At 42.4% G+C, this 13,348-nt stretch overlaps 2 protein-coding genes across 3 annotated transcripts in view; one reads left to right on the top strand and one right to left on the bottom strand.

The window, feature by feature from the left end:
• LOC121935743 (deleted in malignant brain tumors 1 protein-like) overlaps nt 1-12,524 on the top strand; it is a 35,121-nt gene extending 22,597 nt beyond the window's left edge. Inside the window, exons 5-13 of the mRNA XM_042477573.1 lie at nt 180-485; nt 2,462-2,776; nt 3,354-3,659; nt 4,418-4,732; nt 5,797-6,111; nt 7,056-7,385; nt 8,200-8,523; nt 8,612-8,740; nt 9,934-12,524. Of these exons, the coding sequence (XP_042333507.1) occupies nt 180-485; nt 2,462-2,776; nt 3,354-3,659; nt 4,418-4,732; nt 5,797-6,111; nt 7,056-7,385; nt 8,200-8,523; nt 8,612-8,740; nt 9,934-10,097 (2,504 nt within the window). The 3' untranslated portion in view covers nt 10,098-12,524. The remainder of the gene's footprint in view (nt 1-179; nt 486-2,461; nt 2,777-3,353; nt 3,660-4,417; nt 4,733-5,796; nt 6,112-7,055; nt 7,386-8,199; nt 8,524-8,611; nt 8,741-9,933) is intronic.
• The window catches only part of LOC121935751 (zinc finger and SCAN domain-containing protein 23-like), a 482,958-nt gene that overhangs the window by 99,221 nt on the left and 370,389 nt on the right, over nt 1-13,348 (bottom strand). The window lies entirely within an intron of this gene.

The raw sequence follows: 13,348 nt of genomic DNA, 5'->3' as shown, positions 1-13,348 counted from the left end.
GTAGATAGATAGATAGATAGATAGCAAAGAGAGAGAGAGAGAGAGAGAGAGATTAATTCTGGTTTCCAGTCACAAAAAATGAAGTTGTTCACCCTTTCTTGCAAAGGTGTGCTCAGAGTATTGTGTTTGGCTTTACCCCAAGGATGTGCTAATATATTTAACTTTTTTTGTCTCATCAGAACTACGTCTAGTGGGTGGCACAAGTCGATGTTCAGGAAGGGTTGAGGTGTATCACAACCAACAATGGGGCACAATTTGTGACAACAGCTGGGATTTAAACGATGCCCACGTGGTGTGCAGAGAACTGGACTGTGGAAGAGCTACAAATGCATATGGAGGATCACGCTTTGGTCAAGGATCTAATACCATATTTTTAGACCAAGTGAACTGCACAGGAAAAGAAGCCTTTTTGAGTGAATGCCAAAAACGGCCCTGGGGAGAGCATAGCTGTAACCACAACAGGGAAGCAAGTGTGGAGTGTTCAGGTATTTTGGTGTGATGTGATGCAATTATAGAATTTTGTGTAAGGCTTTGATCTCTGAGATAAAAGTCAAATTCTTTCTTTTTTTGTGGGTTTTTTCGGGCTATGTGGCCATGTTTTAGAAGAGTTTATTCCTGACGTTTTGACAGCATCTATGGCTGGTGAAACGTCAGGAATAAACTTTTCTAGAACATGGCCGCATAGCCCGAAAAAACCCACAAAAAACTATGGATGCCGGCCATGAAAACCTTCAAATTCTTTGTTTCCAGTATTTTTCTCCAAAATTTATTTTCCAGAACCTAGCTGAAAGCTGGAAGGTTCAAGTCTTCTGAAGGAAATGGTTACAGCCAATATATAATGTTCAAAATATTTGGCTGACACCTAGATAAGACAACCTTTGTCTTTAGAATAGCATTGGTTCCTCGCAATGAACAAGACTCTTGTCACAAGACTCCATCTTACCAGCCAGCAGCAAAACCTGGCTACACTGTAAGGAGACACCTCCTGAACTACTGCATGTTGATGGAAGGAATAATCCCAACTCTCTTTTCCCCTAGGATTACTTCTCAGCAGTAAGTCTAAGGGTCTAAGGGGCTGTACAAACCACTCCTTCTTCGGCCGGATTGGGGCCATGACAACCTCACACCACGGCCCTCATCTGGACTTTTGAGAGCACAAAAAGGAGCTGCAAAAAGCAGCTGCTCTTTTTTGCACCTTCGAAAGGACACTATAGTTGCGGCGGCACAGCTATATGGCGCCCCTTCGGCACTTCATAATCTGGACACAGCGCCAGAGGTGCTTCATGATGTTACGCACTGTCTGGAGTGGCATGCAGCAGCAGGGCACCCTGGGGTGTGTGGTTGGGTGTACATTGTCAGGACGGTATACCCCAACTCTGCCCCCCGGCCGGCCTTTCAGGATGGTCTGTTCAGGGCCTAATTCACCTACTTCAAGATGAGCCCTGACTCACATACTGTGGGTGGGTCTACACTGACTGCCTCAGAGTACAGTGTGCCCGCGCCATACGCGGGTGCGCCATACGCGGCCTTGAGCATACGTGCTCAAGCCACGGGGCATGCGCGGGGCGGAAGGGGCGGCGCGTCCCATTCAATTGTTTCCAATGGGGCTCGAGCATAGGCGGAATTCGCCTTACGCGGAGAACGAGGACGCACTGTATTCTGTACCTGAGGTTGCCACCACTTCTCTCCATTACCTGCATACATTTGACCTACCCTATCCATAGATTCCTTATCCATAGATTCAACCATCCACAACTTGACAATATATATATAAAAAAACAACCATAAATTTCCAAAAGCAATCCTCAATTTTGCCATTTTATATAAGGGACACCATTTTACCACCACACTGTATTTAATAGGACTTGAACACCCATGGATTTTTATATCCATGGGGGGTCCTGGAACCAAACTCCAGTGGATATTGAGGATCCAGTATATTCTGGAGTGATGCTGGGCTGTTGTCTACACAGCATTCCCTGTACTGCCTGCTGCTGCTGGTGCAAGGGACTGGGTGTCTTGTGACCATAGAGTAGTGATTTGCGCCAGCAGCCACCACAGCAGACAGCACAGCTGGACGCTGTGTAGATAGCTGCTCTGTGCCACTCTGGTGTGCTCTAGATTTTCTGGGAAAATCCAGAGAAAATATTGAGTTTTTAAAGAAATGAATTAAAAGAGAGATGGCTCAGATTTGCTGTGAAACTGCCTTTCCCAGGTATGAACAGTCAGTGGTTGAATTGGGCCATTGGCCCTGTGTCATTTGACAGGGCAATACCAGGGTGAGGGGAAATGGACAAATGACCTGTGAAGGCATACACTGCTTTGCTTTCACAATGGCCAGCTAAACATTTTACTGTACTAAGTTCAGTATGACTAGACTTCCCTAATTGGGACCAGCAAAGAAAGAGGAGGGTGGGGACCTGGGAAGTAGAGACATAATAACATCTTTAATCTTTTTCAGACCCAAATGAGGTCAGACTGGTGAACGGAACAAGCCGCTGTGCTGGGAGAGTTGAGGTGCTCCACAACCAGCAGTGGGGAACGGTGTGCGATGATGGCTGGGATCTGAGCAGCGCCCAAGTTGTGTGCAGGGAACTTGGCTGTGGTGTTGCCTTGTCTGCCCCACGATCAGCTACCTTTGGAAGAGGGTCTGATCCCATCTGGCTGGATGATGTCAAATGCAAGGGGACAGAAGCTGCTCTCAGAGACTGTCGTCTAAAATCTTGGGGAGAACATAACTGCAACCATGGAGAAGATGCTGGTGCTGTTTGTTCAGGTAATAGGTTGGCACTAAAGAGTGCTATGCTGCATACCCTTCAACATTTTAGAGATGAAAACGGGGACAGGTGTGGCCAAACAATATCAGAATGTGGTCCAGATGGCAAAATTCATTACTGAAGAAGAAACCATAAGCGGTCCTTAAACAAGTGTGGGAATTATATACTCTCCAGATGCAGCCCAATAACATTTGGAGGACCACATGATTCCCACCCTGACCTATCTGGATCAGCCAGTGGTCCCTCAGAACTCTTATAGCAGGAGACTAGACCCCACCACCACCACACCTATGTATTAAATACAGAGTGGGAACAGCTGCTTCCAGCTGATCGTCAGATTTATGATTCTTAAATAATTTATTTGCTCTTTGCAAAATGTTTGTCCTGCAGGCAGCAGCAAATTGCTCTGTAAATGGGACAGAAAAAGAGGGACTGTTTCTCCTTTATGGGAAAACAACATATAACCCTGCACTCAGTGAGAAGTGAACCAGTCTTCTCAGTCATTAGATGCTCATGAACCATTTCAATAACTTCTTCTTGATGCATGTATTCTAACAATGTTTGGCTTCCCTTCAGAACTCAGGTTGGTAAACGGCTCAACTCGCTGCTCAGGGAGAGTGGAGATATTCCATGACCAGCAATGGGGGACTGTGTGTGATGACCGCTGGGGACCTAAACATGCTGAGGTTGTCTGCAGGGAGCTTGGCTGTGGTGTCGCTATAAAAGCTCACACAAAAGCTTCCTTTGGACAGGGGACGGGGCCCATCTGGCTGGATGATGTAAACTGTCAAGGAACAGAAGCTTTCCTCAGAGAGTGCACAGCCAGCAGCTGGGGACACAATAACTGCAATCATGGAGAAGATGCTGGGGTTGAGTGTGCAGGTAATCTATGATTATGTGTAACAATTTGCGACCAGGATATTGATAGGACTGTTTCTTTCCCCCATATATTTGACTGCTTATTTTTCTCAACACCGTTGACCTTGTATCATATCTCATTCCAAAACAGTCTTCTCTGTTTTAGCAGACTATAGATGTCTTTTATCAGAGAAGTTCAGGTGTCTCCTTCTTTCAGTGTTCAGATGAAATCTAAAGTTGACATTTGAGTTTCATCTGGCTTCATTTTTAGCATAGGGTTTTCTCTCCACTTCCTGTTCTGCTTTTAGTTATCTTTTCTTATTCCTAGTTTAATTGCTCTTTTTGGTCGAGTTTTAAATTTTAGTTGTGTCATTCTTGTATTTTATCTTTTGAGCCATTACTGGGGCTGAAAAGTGGATGTAAAATACATTTTAAAAATAAATATAAATTATTCATGCTGAATGTCTAAAAACTTCAGTTCACCCAGAAATCCTTCTCTAATCCTCAATGTGTGAGGAATATACTGTATGTAGTCTAAATTTTATTCATTTCATAAAAACACTTCTGCATCACTTCTAATTTAAACAAATGTCTGACTGACAGAATTATAAAGCAGCAGAAATGAGTAGGCCATATTGCCATTAAGATTTTCACACACATCACTATTAAACAGGCTATAAAATAAACAAATTATTTTCAGGATTTCCCTGTGATATCACATTTTGCATGGGATAATGTCTGCGGCCTTTAATATTTCTAATGTTTTTGTTTGACCATTTCAGACCCAGTGGAACTGAGGGTAGTTAATGGCTCACATCGGTGTTCCGGAAGAGTAGAGGTGTTTCACCTCCAGCAGTATGGAACTGTCTGTGATGACAACTGGGACATAAATGAAGCCATAGTTGTGTGCAGGTACCTTGGTTGTGGAACAGCCTTATCCGCCACCCGTGGGGCTCGATTTGGACGTGGAAATGATCCTATCTGGATGGATGATGTGGATTGTGCAGGAACAGAAACAACCCTGTCTTCTTGTACAGCCAAGCCCTGGGGAAGCAATGATTGCAATCATGGTGAAGATGCTGGTGTCATATGTTCAGGTAATGCTTTGATGCAATATTCTACAATAGATGGGGGGTCAGTCCTGCTCTCCACAACATGCTCAAATATTGCTGGTCTTCAAGGATATTGCCTCTTTCAGCCATTCTTGTAAAGCAGTAGAGCCTTATTCTACATTCTCCCTGCACTGAAGTGCAGTTTCTAGAGGACAAGGGAGAGAGAGCTATTGCCCTTGTTTTCTGCTTGTGGGCACCCCATAGGCTAGTTGACAATATGCTGGGTCTTTTGTTTGATCCATCAGGGTTCTTCCTATGTTCATGTTGTCCTGCTGATGGTTGCTCCTTACTAAAGAGAGAGATCCTCTGACATCTACCATGAGCTGAAGCTCTACTTTGCCATTGCACAATTGTTCCACAAGGAAGAGATGTGCAGTTGTTTGCTTAACTGAGAATACAACCAAAGGGCACCAGAACAAGTTAAGACATTTGTCATTGTGGCCCCAAGGCCACCTGCAGTCATCAAATTGTAGTCTAATCTGCACTGCATAAACGATGCAGTTTGATACTGCTTTAGCAGCCATGGCTCAATGTTATGGGATTCTGGGATTTGTAGTTTTGTGAGGTATTGAGCCTTCTCTGTCAGTGAACACTGGTGTCACAACAAACTACATATCCCAGAATTCCACAGCATGGAGCCTTGGTGATTAAAGTGATGTCAAACTGCATTATTTCTGCAGTGGAGATAAGACCTGTTTCTGCAGCCTTTCCAGAGTCCCAAATGGCCTTTTTCTGGCCAAATTTGGGTGAATTGCCTTTCCTAGAGACCTCCAGGAAGGGCAATTCACTTTTTAAGTAGGTTGTAGTCCCCTCCTTGCAGTTTGACATTTATAAAAATACTAGTTTTTCAAAACCAGACGTTATCAACCCCTCACCCCATTTAAACATTTTTGCCAGTCCAAGGCTGTGGGGACAAGTTTAGAACCAACCCATTCCCAAGTACTTACTTGCCTCTAGAGAATAGGCTCTTCTTAATCTGGGCACTTTCAGGGCCTATTCTCTGTAAGATTAATTCTTCAATTTTGCATTGCTTCTCACTCTGTTCTCAGAGAATCTCAGGCTGGTCAATGGTTCAAATCGCTGCAGTGGGAGAGTTGAGATCCGGACATCCCACAGCGATGAATGGGGAACTGTATGTGACCGCACGTGGGACCTAAATGATGCTTCAGTTGTGTGCATGCAACTGGGCTGTGGAACAGCAGCATCAGCTCCAGGTGGAGCTCATTTTGGACGTGGATCAGGTTCCATCTGGTTGGATGACATCAACTGCAAAGGCAATGAAAATGCCATCCATGAATGCCGAGCAAACTTTCAGGGGACAAATGATTGTAATCATGGACAAGATGCAGGAGTTGTTTGTTCAGGTAATCTTCCACAGTAATTTTGAATGTCTGTAAAATGGAAGCAAAGAACAATGTAACAAGGAATGAGTAAGAACACACAAAACATCCATGTCAGACATGATGGAGTTGCAAATCAAAAGTTGGCAAATCAGAAAGTTGAACCTTCCCTCTCAGAACTTGCAAATAACCAATTCCTTGTAACTGGTGTCTTTTCCTACTAGCATAGGCCCAACTTAGTTAAATTATGTCCACAACTTAACAAAGGATAAACTCAGTGTACTGCACTGTAATCTTGGAAGTACAAACAAAACTTTCAGTTACTCTTATACTTATGAGAGTTTGGCTCTCTAAACAATGGAGGAAGAGGGGTGAAATGAATAGATGGTTCAAGTGCTGGTTTTTATTGTGCTTCATGTTTTTGTAGGGGTTGAGGCCACAACAAAGTGAATGGGAGGAAAGTAACATGGGGAAAAGGTTTTCCTTTCATCTTAGGACAAGACCCAGAATGAGACAGAAAACATTTAAGTGACTATACCCTAAGGAAAGAAGAAACATTGGGATCAATAATCTTATCTTTCTCCCTTCTTTAAATCTGACTTCCCAGCTTTGTTGTTCTTCTGGCCCCTTCATATTCACTGGGCTTTTCAAACAAGGTCAGCAGCAATTAGCCTAAAACCTTACCTTGCACAGTCGGCTGAAAACACTGTGTGACATATCTTAGCTGTGTACAGCTGTGTACTTGAAGATAGGGAGCTTCCTTGTTGCCCACTTTTCATTTTTCATCATGATCAGTAGGGCCTTCAATGTCTTGATTCAAATGGTGGGGCTATACTTCCTTCCTTTGCATCTTCAAAGATCGGCAGCTTCAGCAAATAAGTGGGTTTCCCTTCCCTAACATGGATAGAAAATTCTTCATTCATATCTTTATACCTATACTGAATATATGATCATCCTGGATTCTCTAGCATCACCCACCCTCAATGTGGGGAATATCAGACTGGAAGATGGTCCACACTCCTGTGCCGGAAGGGTTGAGGTTTTCCACCAGCAGCAGTGGGGAACGGTGTGTGACGATGGATGGGGGCTCCCAGATGCCAACGTTGTGTGTAAGCAGCTGGGCTGTGGCATTGCTTTGGAGGCCCCCCATGGGGCACATTTTGGAAGAGGTCCAGGCCCCATTGTTCTGGATGATGTGAACTGCACAGGGTCAGAAAGAGCTCTCAAAGATTGCGGTGGCCGTTCTGTGGGAGAACATGACTGTGACCACGCAGAGGACGCTAGCGTGGTATGTTCAGGTAATTCCTTCAGATGCAAACTACATTTTCCACATAGATGCTTGAGACAACACTCCAACTTAAAATTAATAATGGGATTTATTTATAGATTCACTCACCATTTAGCAACTGATTAAATTAGTCTATATTAGTGGAGACTAACCAAAAGGATGCAATTTTTAGCACAAAAAAAGTAGTGGGGGATTTCATATCTGTTTCACCATTACTTCCTCTCCCACCCCTCAAAATCCTTTCACAAGATTCTTGATGGACTTTTGCCCTTGCAAATACATCTAGAAAAAAGGGAAGAGGGTGAAGCAATATGGGGAAGTAATTTTCACTGGAAAAATATGTCCAGAAAGAGAAGAGTTCAGCACCCTTCTCTCTTATAGCTTCACACCCTCCAAAAGTTATGCATCACATTGAGAGACAGAACTGAGACAAATGTACATTGACTTCCAGAAATGATATACTCACGCAATGTTAATGTTGCAGTTTTCCACTAATGTGCTACCCTGTATGCATGAAGCAACAATGTGTGTTTTTTCTGTCACAAATAGACTTTGAGAACTGCATCAAACCTTAGTTTTAGATCTTGGCATGTTTTAACAAGCCACAGTTTAAGGACATTGCAGGTCTCCATGTATAGATCTATTAGGGGACTGTGATAATTTTAAAGTGTAAGTGAAAGCATCTGATCTTTTCAGGGGAAGAGTAGCATATGAGGCACCAAGAGAGCCTGCCTGGGAAAACGACAGCACAGGCAGTGTTCTATCACTGAGAAGGCACATTGCTTCATCTGGGACCATAATCATTTCCCTTTTTTGCTTTCCAGGTCAAATTGAGGTCCGATTGGCTGGTGGTCCCAATTCCTGCAGTGGCCGGGTGGAGTTCAATCACAATGGCACTTGGGTTTCAATTGGTGACTCTGGCTGGGGGCTCCAAGAAGCCATGGTCATATGTCGCCAACTAGACTGTGGTTTAGCATTGTCTGCGCCAACAGGCAATAAATATGGCGTGGGTGTTGGCCAAGCCATACTGGATGAGGTGGACTGCACTGGATCAGAATCAAGTCTCACTGAATGCAAGGCTGTGCCCACAGGACCCCATAAGTGCGTCTGTGGCTCCTATGCAGGAGCAGAATGTCAGGGGTCATCAGGTAATTACTCTGTCTTGGATGATTGTGGCTTGGAATATGCAAACCTAACAGCCTTCACTCTCAGCTTCTCTTCTGTCCTCCTCCACAGGTTCTGGGATAGTTGCTGCAGTGATTCTGAGCCTCTTAGCTGTTGTCCTAATAATTGTTGGGGTTCTGTTCTACCTGAGGAAAAAGAGAGGGAAATTGTTTACTGTCAATCCCTTTGGTCACAAAAGAGGTAAGGAGCTGCCAACAGATTTTTCAGTTTTGCTTCTCTGGCTGGGTATTCCAGCATCTATCTCTACCTGCCAAATGACTGCAGAGTCATTCAAAGCTTGCAAGTCACCATCTAAAAACACAATCCTGCTCCAGTTACCTTATCACTTCCAGGTTTGATATGACATTTTAGCACCCCATCAGGACACAAACTAGTGTCACTGATGAGTATCCTTTAAATGTTACACATAGTTCTTGGAAGTATGTTTTTCTTCTTCTATAAAATATGCCAGAAATACAAAGTTAAAATCTTGAATCTTAGTGGTAGTCCTTACTAGAACAGACCCATTGAATCTGTATGATTTACAAGTGTTGACTCACCATTCAACAACTGGTGCAATGTCTACTCTAGGTGGTAATTACCAATGGGATTCAGGCCAACAGCCACTAAATGCCTAGGTAAATACATTTTTACTGGGCATCTAAAAACCAATAATGTGGTCTTGAAGACTGTCGCTGTTGTGTGCCTTCAGGTCATTTCCAACTTCTATAATCTCTGTGGCAGCCCCCACAAAAGCTCTCCTTAAGGAACAACCATAATTCTTTTTACAATGGAGACAGCGGTGGCACAGTCGCCAATCCATGTTTTCACCAAATAAACTATCCAAGGTTCTGAACCCTATCCTTCAAATAGGTTTACATCTTAGATAGCTCCTTTAATTTTCAGCCTGAGGCCTGAAGCAAATCCTCCTTCCCTCTGTCATAGGAACTACCAGCTACCACTGGCTAGAAATATCTGAAGACTTCTATAGCCCTCAATGTCAGGTTCACATAGGAGACACTTAGTCCAAAAACATTCAGGTCTTTAACCAGCACTTCAAATTGTATTTAGAAACAATGTGGCACTACTGTAGATCTTTTAAATGCAGGCAGAATATCATGTCTGTGGGATCTAGTCAAACACTTGCATTCCATATTTTGAAACTGGGCTGTGTAGAGGCACACTTCTGTCCTATCTTTTTGTCCTCTGTGTATACATCCCCACAATGGCCACCAGATATACTCCCACTCAGCATCTTCAATGAGAAGTAGCAGGAGGCAATTCATAGATTAATGTTAGGGTCTCTACATGGGAAAAAAGACTTGGAGGTACTTAACAACAAAGAGTTTTAAGATGAAGCAGATGTAGCAACCCATTCTCTCTTTTTCTTGCAGAAGCATTCATGGAAAATATTACAGTAGGATCAGATATGGTAAATGGGATTCGGGAAATGTATATGCGGGGAAGAGAGCAAATTGCACCAGAGGCAGACCGTGAAGGTGACACCATTTGCCTGGTGAAAAACACCTCTGAGCCTTCTGCAGAGCACACTGACTGAGGAAGGAGTGATGGCTCAGATACTGAGCAGAGATGAGGCCTTATCCATGCCACCAGCTTTTTTGTTATTACAGTGAATGTTTGGAAACTAGTTATGTTTTTGCTGGGATCTTTGGGAACATAGAGATATCCCAGTTTCTGGGAGTACGAAAAGGAAATGAGTCTCATTAAGCCGGAACAGAAGAAAACAAAACAGAAGTCCTTTGGAATATCCATGAAGCTGAAGCTTTTAAGGGATGGGACTTTGGAAAATTTGTTTCCCAGCCATGCCTTTCTTGCCACAATTCATGCAACAGTACATGCTTCCCTGCTATATGTATGAGAGAGCATATATTTACCTACTAGACTCCAAGACCCAGAAATCATGCCTCCTGCTGCTCCTAATTCACTTGCAAGATTGTTGTCTTTTTCCAATGCAAGGGGAAGAAGTTTCAGACAACTGCCTTTCAACATGAAAATAATGTTAGACTTCTTCATATCCCACCTCCATTTCCATTTGTACATTAAAGTAAGACAGAGTGATATGTAGCTATGTATGCTCTATTATTCTACTGCTTTATTATGTCTGAGTAAATTTGTCACACATCTAAAGGGTTTAACTGATAAGAAAAAATATATAATTGCTTACTGAGTAAACATTGATACTAAGCTAGAAAGATATTAATCTTGCAACCAATACTCTTCATGCCTACGGAGAAGAAAGTACATTTTGTTTTAATATGTCTTTTTCTCTAACAGGTATAGTTAGGATTGCAGCCTTAATGTGGAAGGAAGGCACAAAAAATGTATCAATCCCTGTTCCTCTTTGTGAATCTAGTTCTGTTACCAACATAATCACTCTTCCTTCTCTATCACAAAGAAGAGCAGCAAGATTGCACATTTAACTTGTAGTTACTGAAGATAAATGTAGGCTGTATGTAGACATGCATCATTTCAGTAGAGAGCCAACTGTAGAACTTCACTCACTTTTCTTTTGATACTTAAATTCAAGGCACTCTGTTCTGGATTAGAAGAGAAATTGGATTTGTAGAGAGCACTTACTGGTCAGCCTTATACCCATCATAAAGCAAATATTTTTTCTTAGAGCTGGAATGTGCAGCATTGAAGGGATAGCTGTTGTGCTTGTCATGATGAAACTACTGTCCTTTCTTAACGGAGATTTCCAAGTTTAAGTAGACAAGGAAAAATAAAAACCTTTCCAAACAAACAACGAACCACTGAACCATTAGTGGGGATAAATACAATGCATGTTTTGGGGAAATAGACCAATATGAAGCCAAACATCTCACTCTAAGTTCAAGAGATGGAGAAACCTTTGGTCTAAAGGCTGTAAATGTGACTGTTGGGGAGTAAAAGTGTATGGGTGTCACCCAGTACACTGAAAAGCAACAAAACACATGTGTTCCACTTTGGAAATACATCTGTACATAATTCTTTAGCCCCATTATTTTGAAGAACACACAAGTGAAACAGTCCTTTTAATGCAAGTCCTTTAAAGAAAAAAAATTGTAGGATTTTTGGCTATGAAACATACCCAGTTCTTAGTAAAGACAAATTTGACTAAGTTGATGATTCAAATGATTTAAGACTTCACACTTTAGAAATTATTGCATATGCACAATTTAGCAGAAACAAGATGCATTGGTCCAGGGGATTGTTGTTTGTGCATAGCATAGCATGGTGCACAGTTCACAACCTGTTCCACAGGAGTAGGACTCATGGAGTTTTTCCACTATTGTTGTATCTGTTCTGCTTCTCCTTGCCACCCCCCAGTTCTATGGCTTTTTGAATTTACAAAGAGTATGAGGTCATAAAGGTTTAAGAATAAAAGAATTAAACAAGAAAAATAAGAATTATACTCTGAGGAATCTTTTAATATTGTTGCTGTTAGTTTCTACCATAGTTTAGGAATATGTTATGAAGGAATTCATACTCCCAGAGTATAAACTTAGGGAGCTGCCTCACTACAGATTTAATGCAGTTTGACACCACTTTATCTGTCATGACTCCATCCTATGGGATCCTGGGATTTGTAGTTTGTTGTGGCACCCAAGCTCTCTGACAGAGATGGCTAAATGTCTCATAAAACCACAAACCCTAGAAATCCATAGCATTGAGCCATGGCAGTTAAAGCAGTGTCGAACTGCATCCAATGTGATGAAGAGTCTGGGTAAGGTGGATGGCTGGAGATGGCATCAGCATGATGATGAAAGCAGCTGTGTGAAGGGTTCAAAATGAAGGAGACTCTCTGGAGATGCTCCCCCACACATCTCTGTATATGTCTCTGTTGCTTTCCCCCTTTGCCTGTATTTAACCTTTTCCTAACTTGGGGGCTGTCACTTGGAATAAAGGAGATGCCTCTGGTTGGGGCATGACCTCACTATTGTTCTATGGAGAGTTCAAAAATAAAACCATGTGTTTAGAGTGATGAGTGTTGAAGCGTATGCCTAGTGTGCAACCGTCAAATGTGAACATTCCCTCTGGGCAGTGATAATACTCTTATATGGTCTTGGGAGTTGAAAACAATGGAGTTGTATACATAAGGCAAAGCCAATTAAATATAGACATTTATCTTCTTTCAGATCCAGATAGGATTGCCCAACATTTCTGGAAACTGCACAATAACTAACAAATGGGTTTATGTATGTGTGTATATATACCAGTCTGAGCCAGTCTGGCAGGTCTCCATTCAGTGGCGGCAAACAAGACAGTTAAGCACTGATTGCTTTCCTGATCACATCAATGAGAACGTTTCCTCACCAGCAGGAGGGAGGGAAATTCCATTGTGTACTTTAAAATGAGGCTTGGCTTCTCCAAGTTGGACAGGGATCCAGCCTTTCTTGCCCTACCCTTCCTGCATGCCTTCTTCATATTAACGGAACATAACTTGTAACATTTTCTGTGTCAATGACACCAATGAATTGGGCCATAAGTGGTAAGGGCAATGTAGTGATGGTACTGGAAACCTGTAGGGAGCAGAAAGATGAAGCGAAAAACAGTACATGTTACCTCATGAAGTACTATTGTGTGGTTCTCATTCAAAGAGAGAAAGTGTTCTGGTTTTTCTTGCCTACAGAAACTCTGTTCAACAAAGTCTCTGTAAACCCTGAAAGCATATTTCTTTTTCCATTTATTTTTTTACTACTTTAAATGCTAATTTTTTGAAAACAGAAAATTGGGATAAAACTGTAGTAAATACAAACAATTCCTGCTCTTCCACCCTCTCAGGCTACTCTCGTTCCTCACCTGTCT

The sequence above is a fragment of the Sceloporus undulatus genome, chromosome 6 (genome assembly GCF_019175285.1).
Source record: "Sceloporus undulatus isolate JIND9_A2432 ecotype Alabama chromosome 6, SceUnd_v1.1, whole genome shotgun sequence".
Taxonomy (NCBI): domain Eukaryota; kingdom Metazoa; phylum Chordata; class Lepidosauria; order Squamata; family Phrynosomatidae; genus Sceloporus; species Sceloporus undulatus.
The sequence above is the reverse complement of the archived record's forward strand: the minus strand, read 5'-3'. Positions and strand labels throughout refer to the sequence as shown.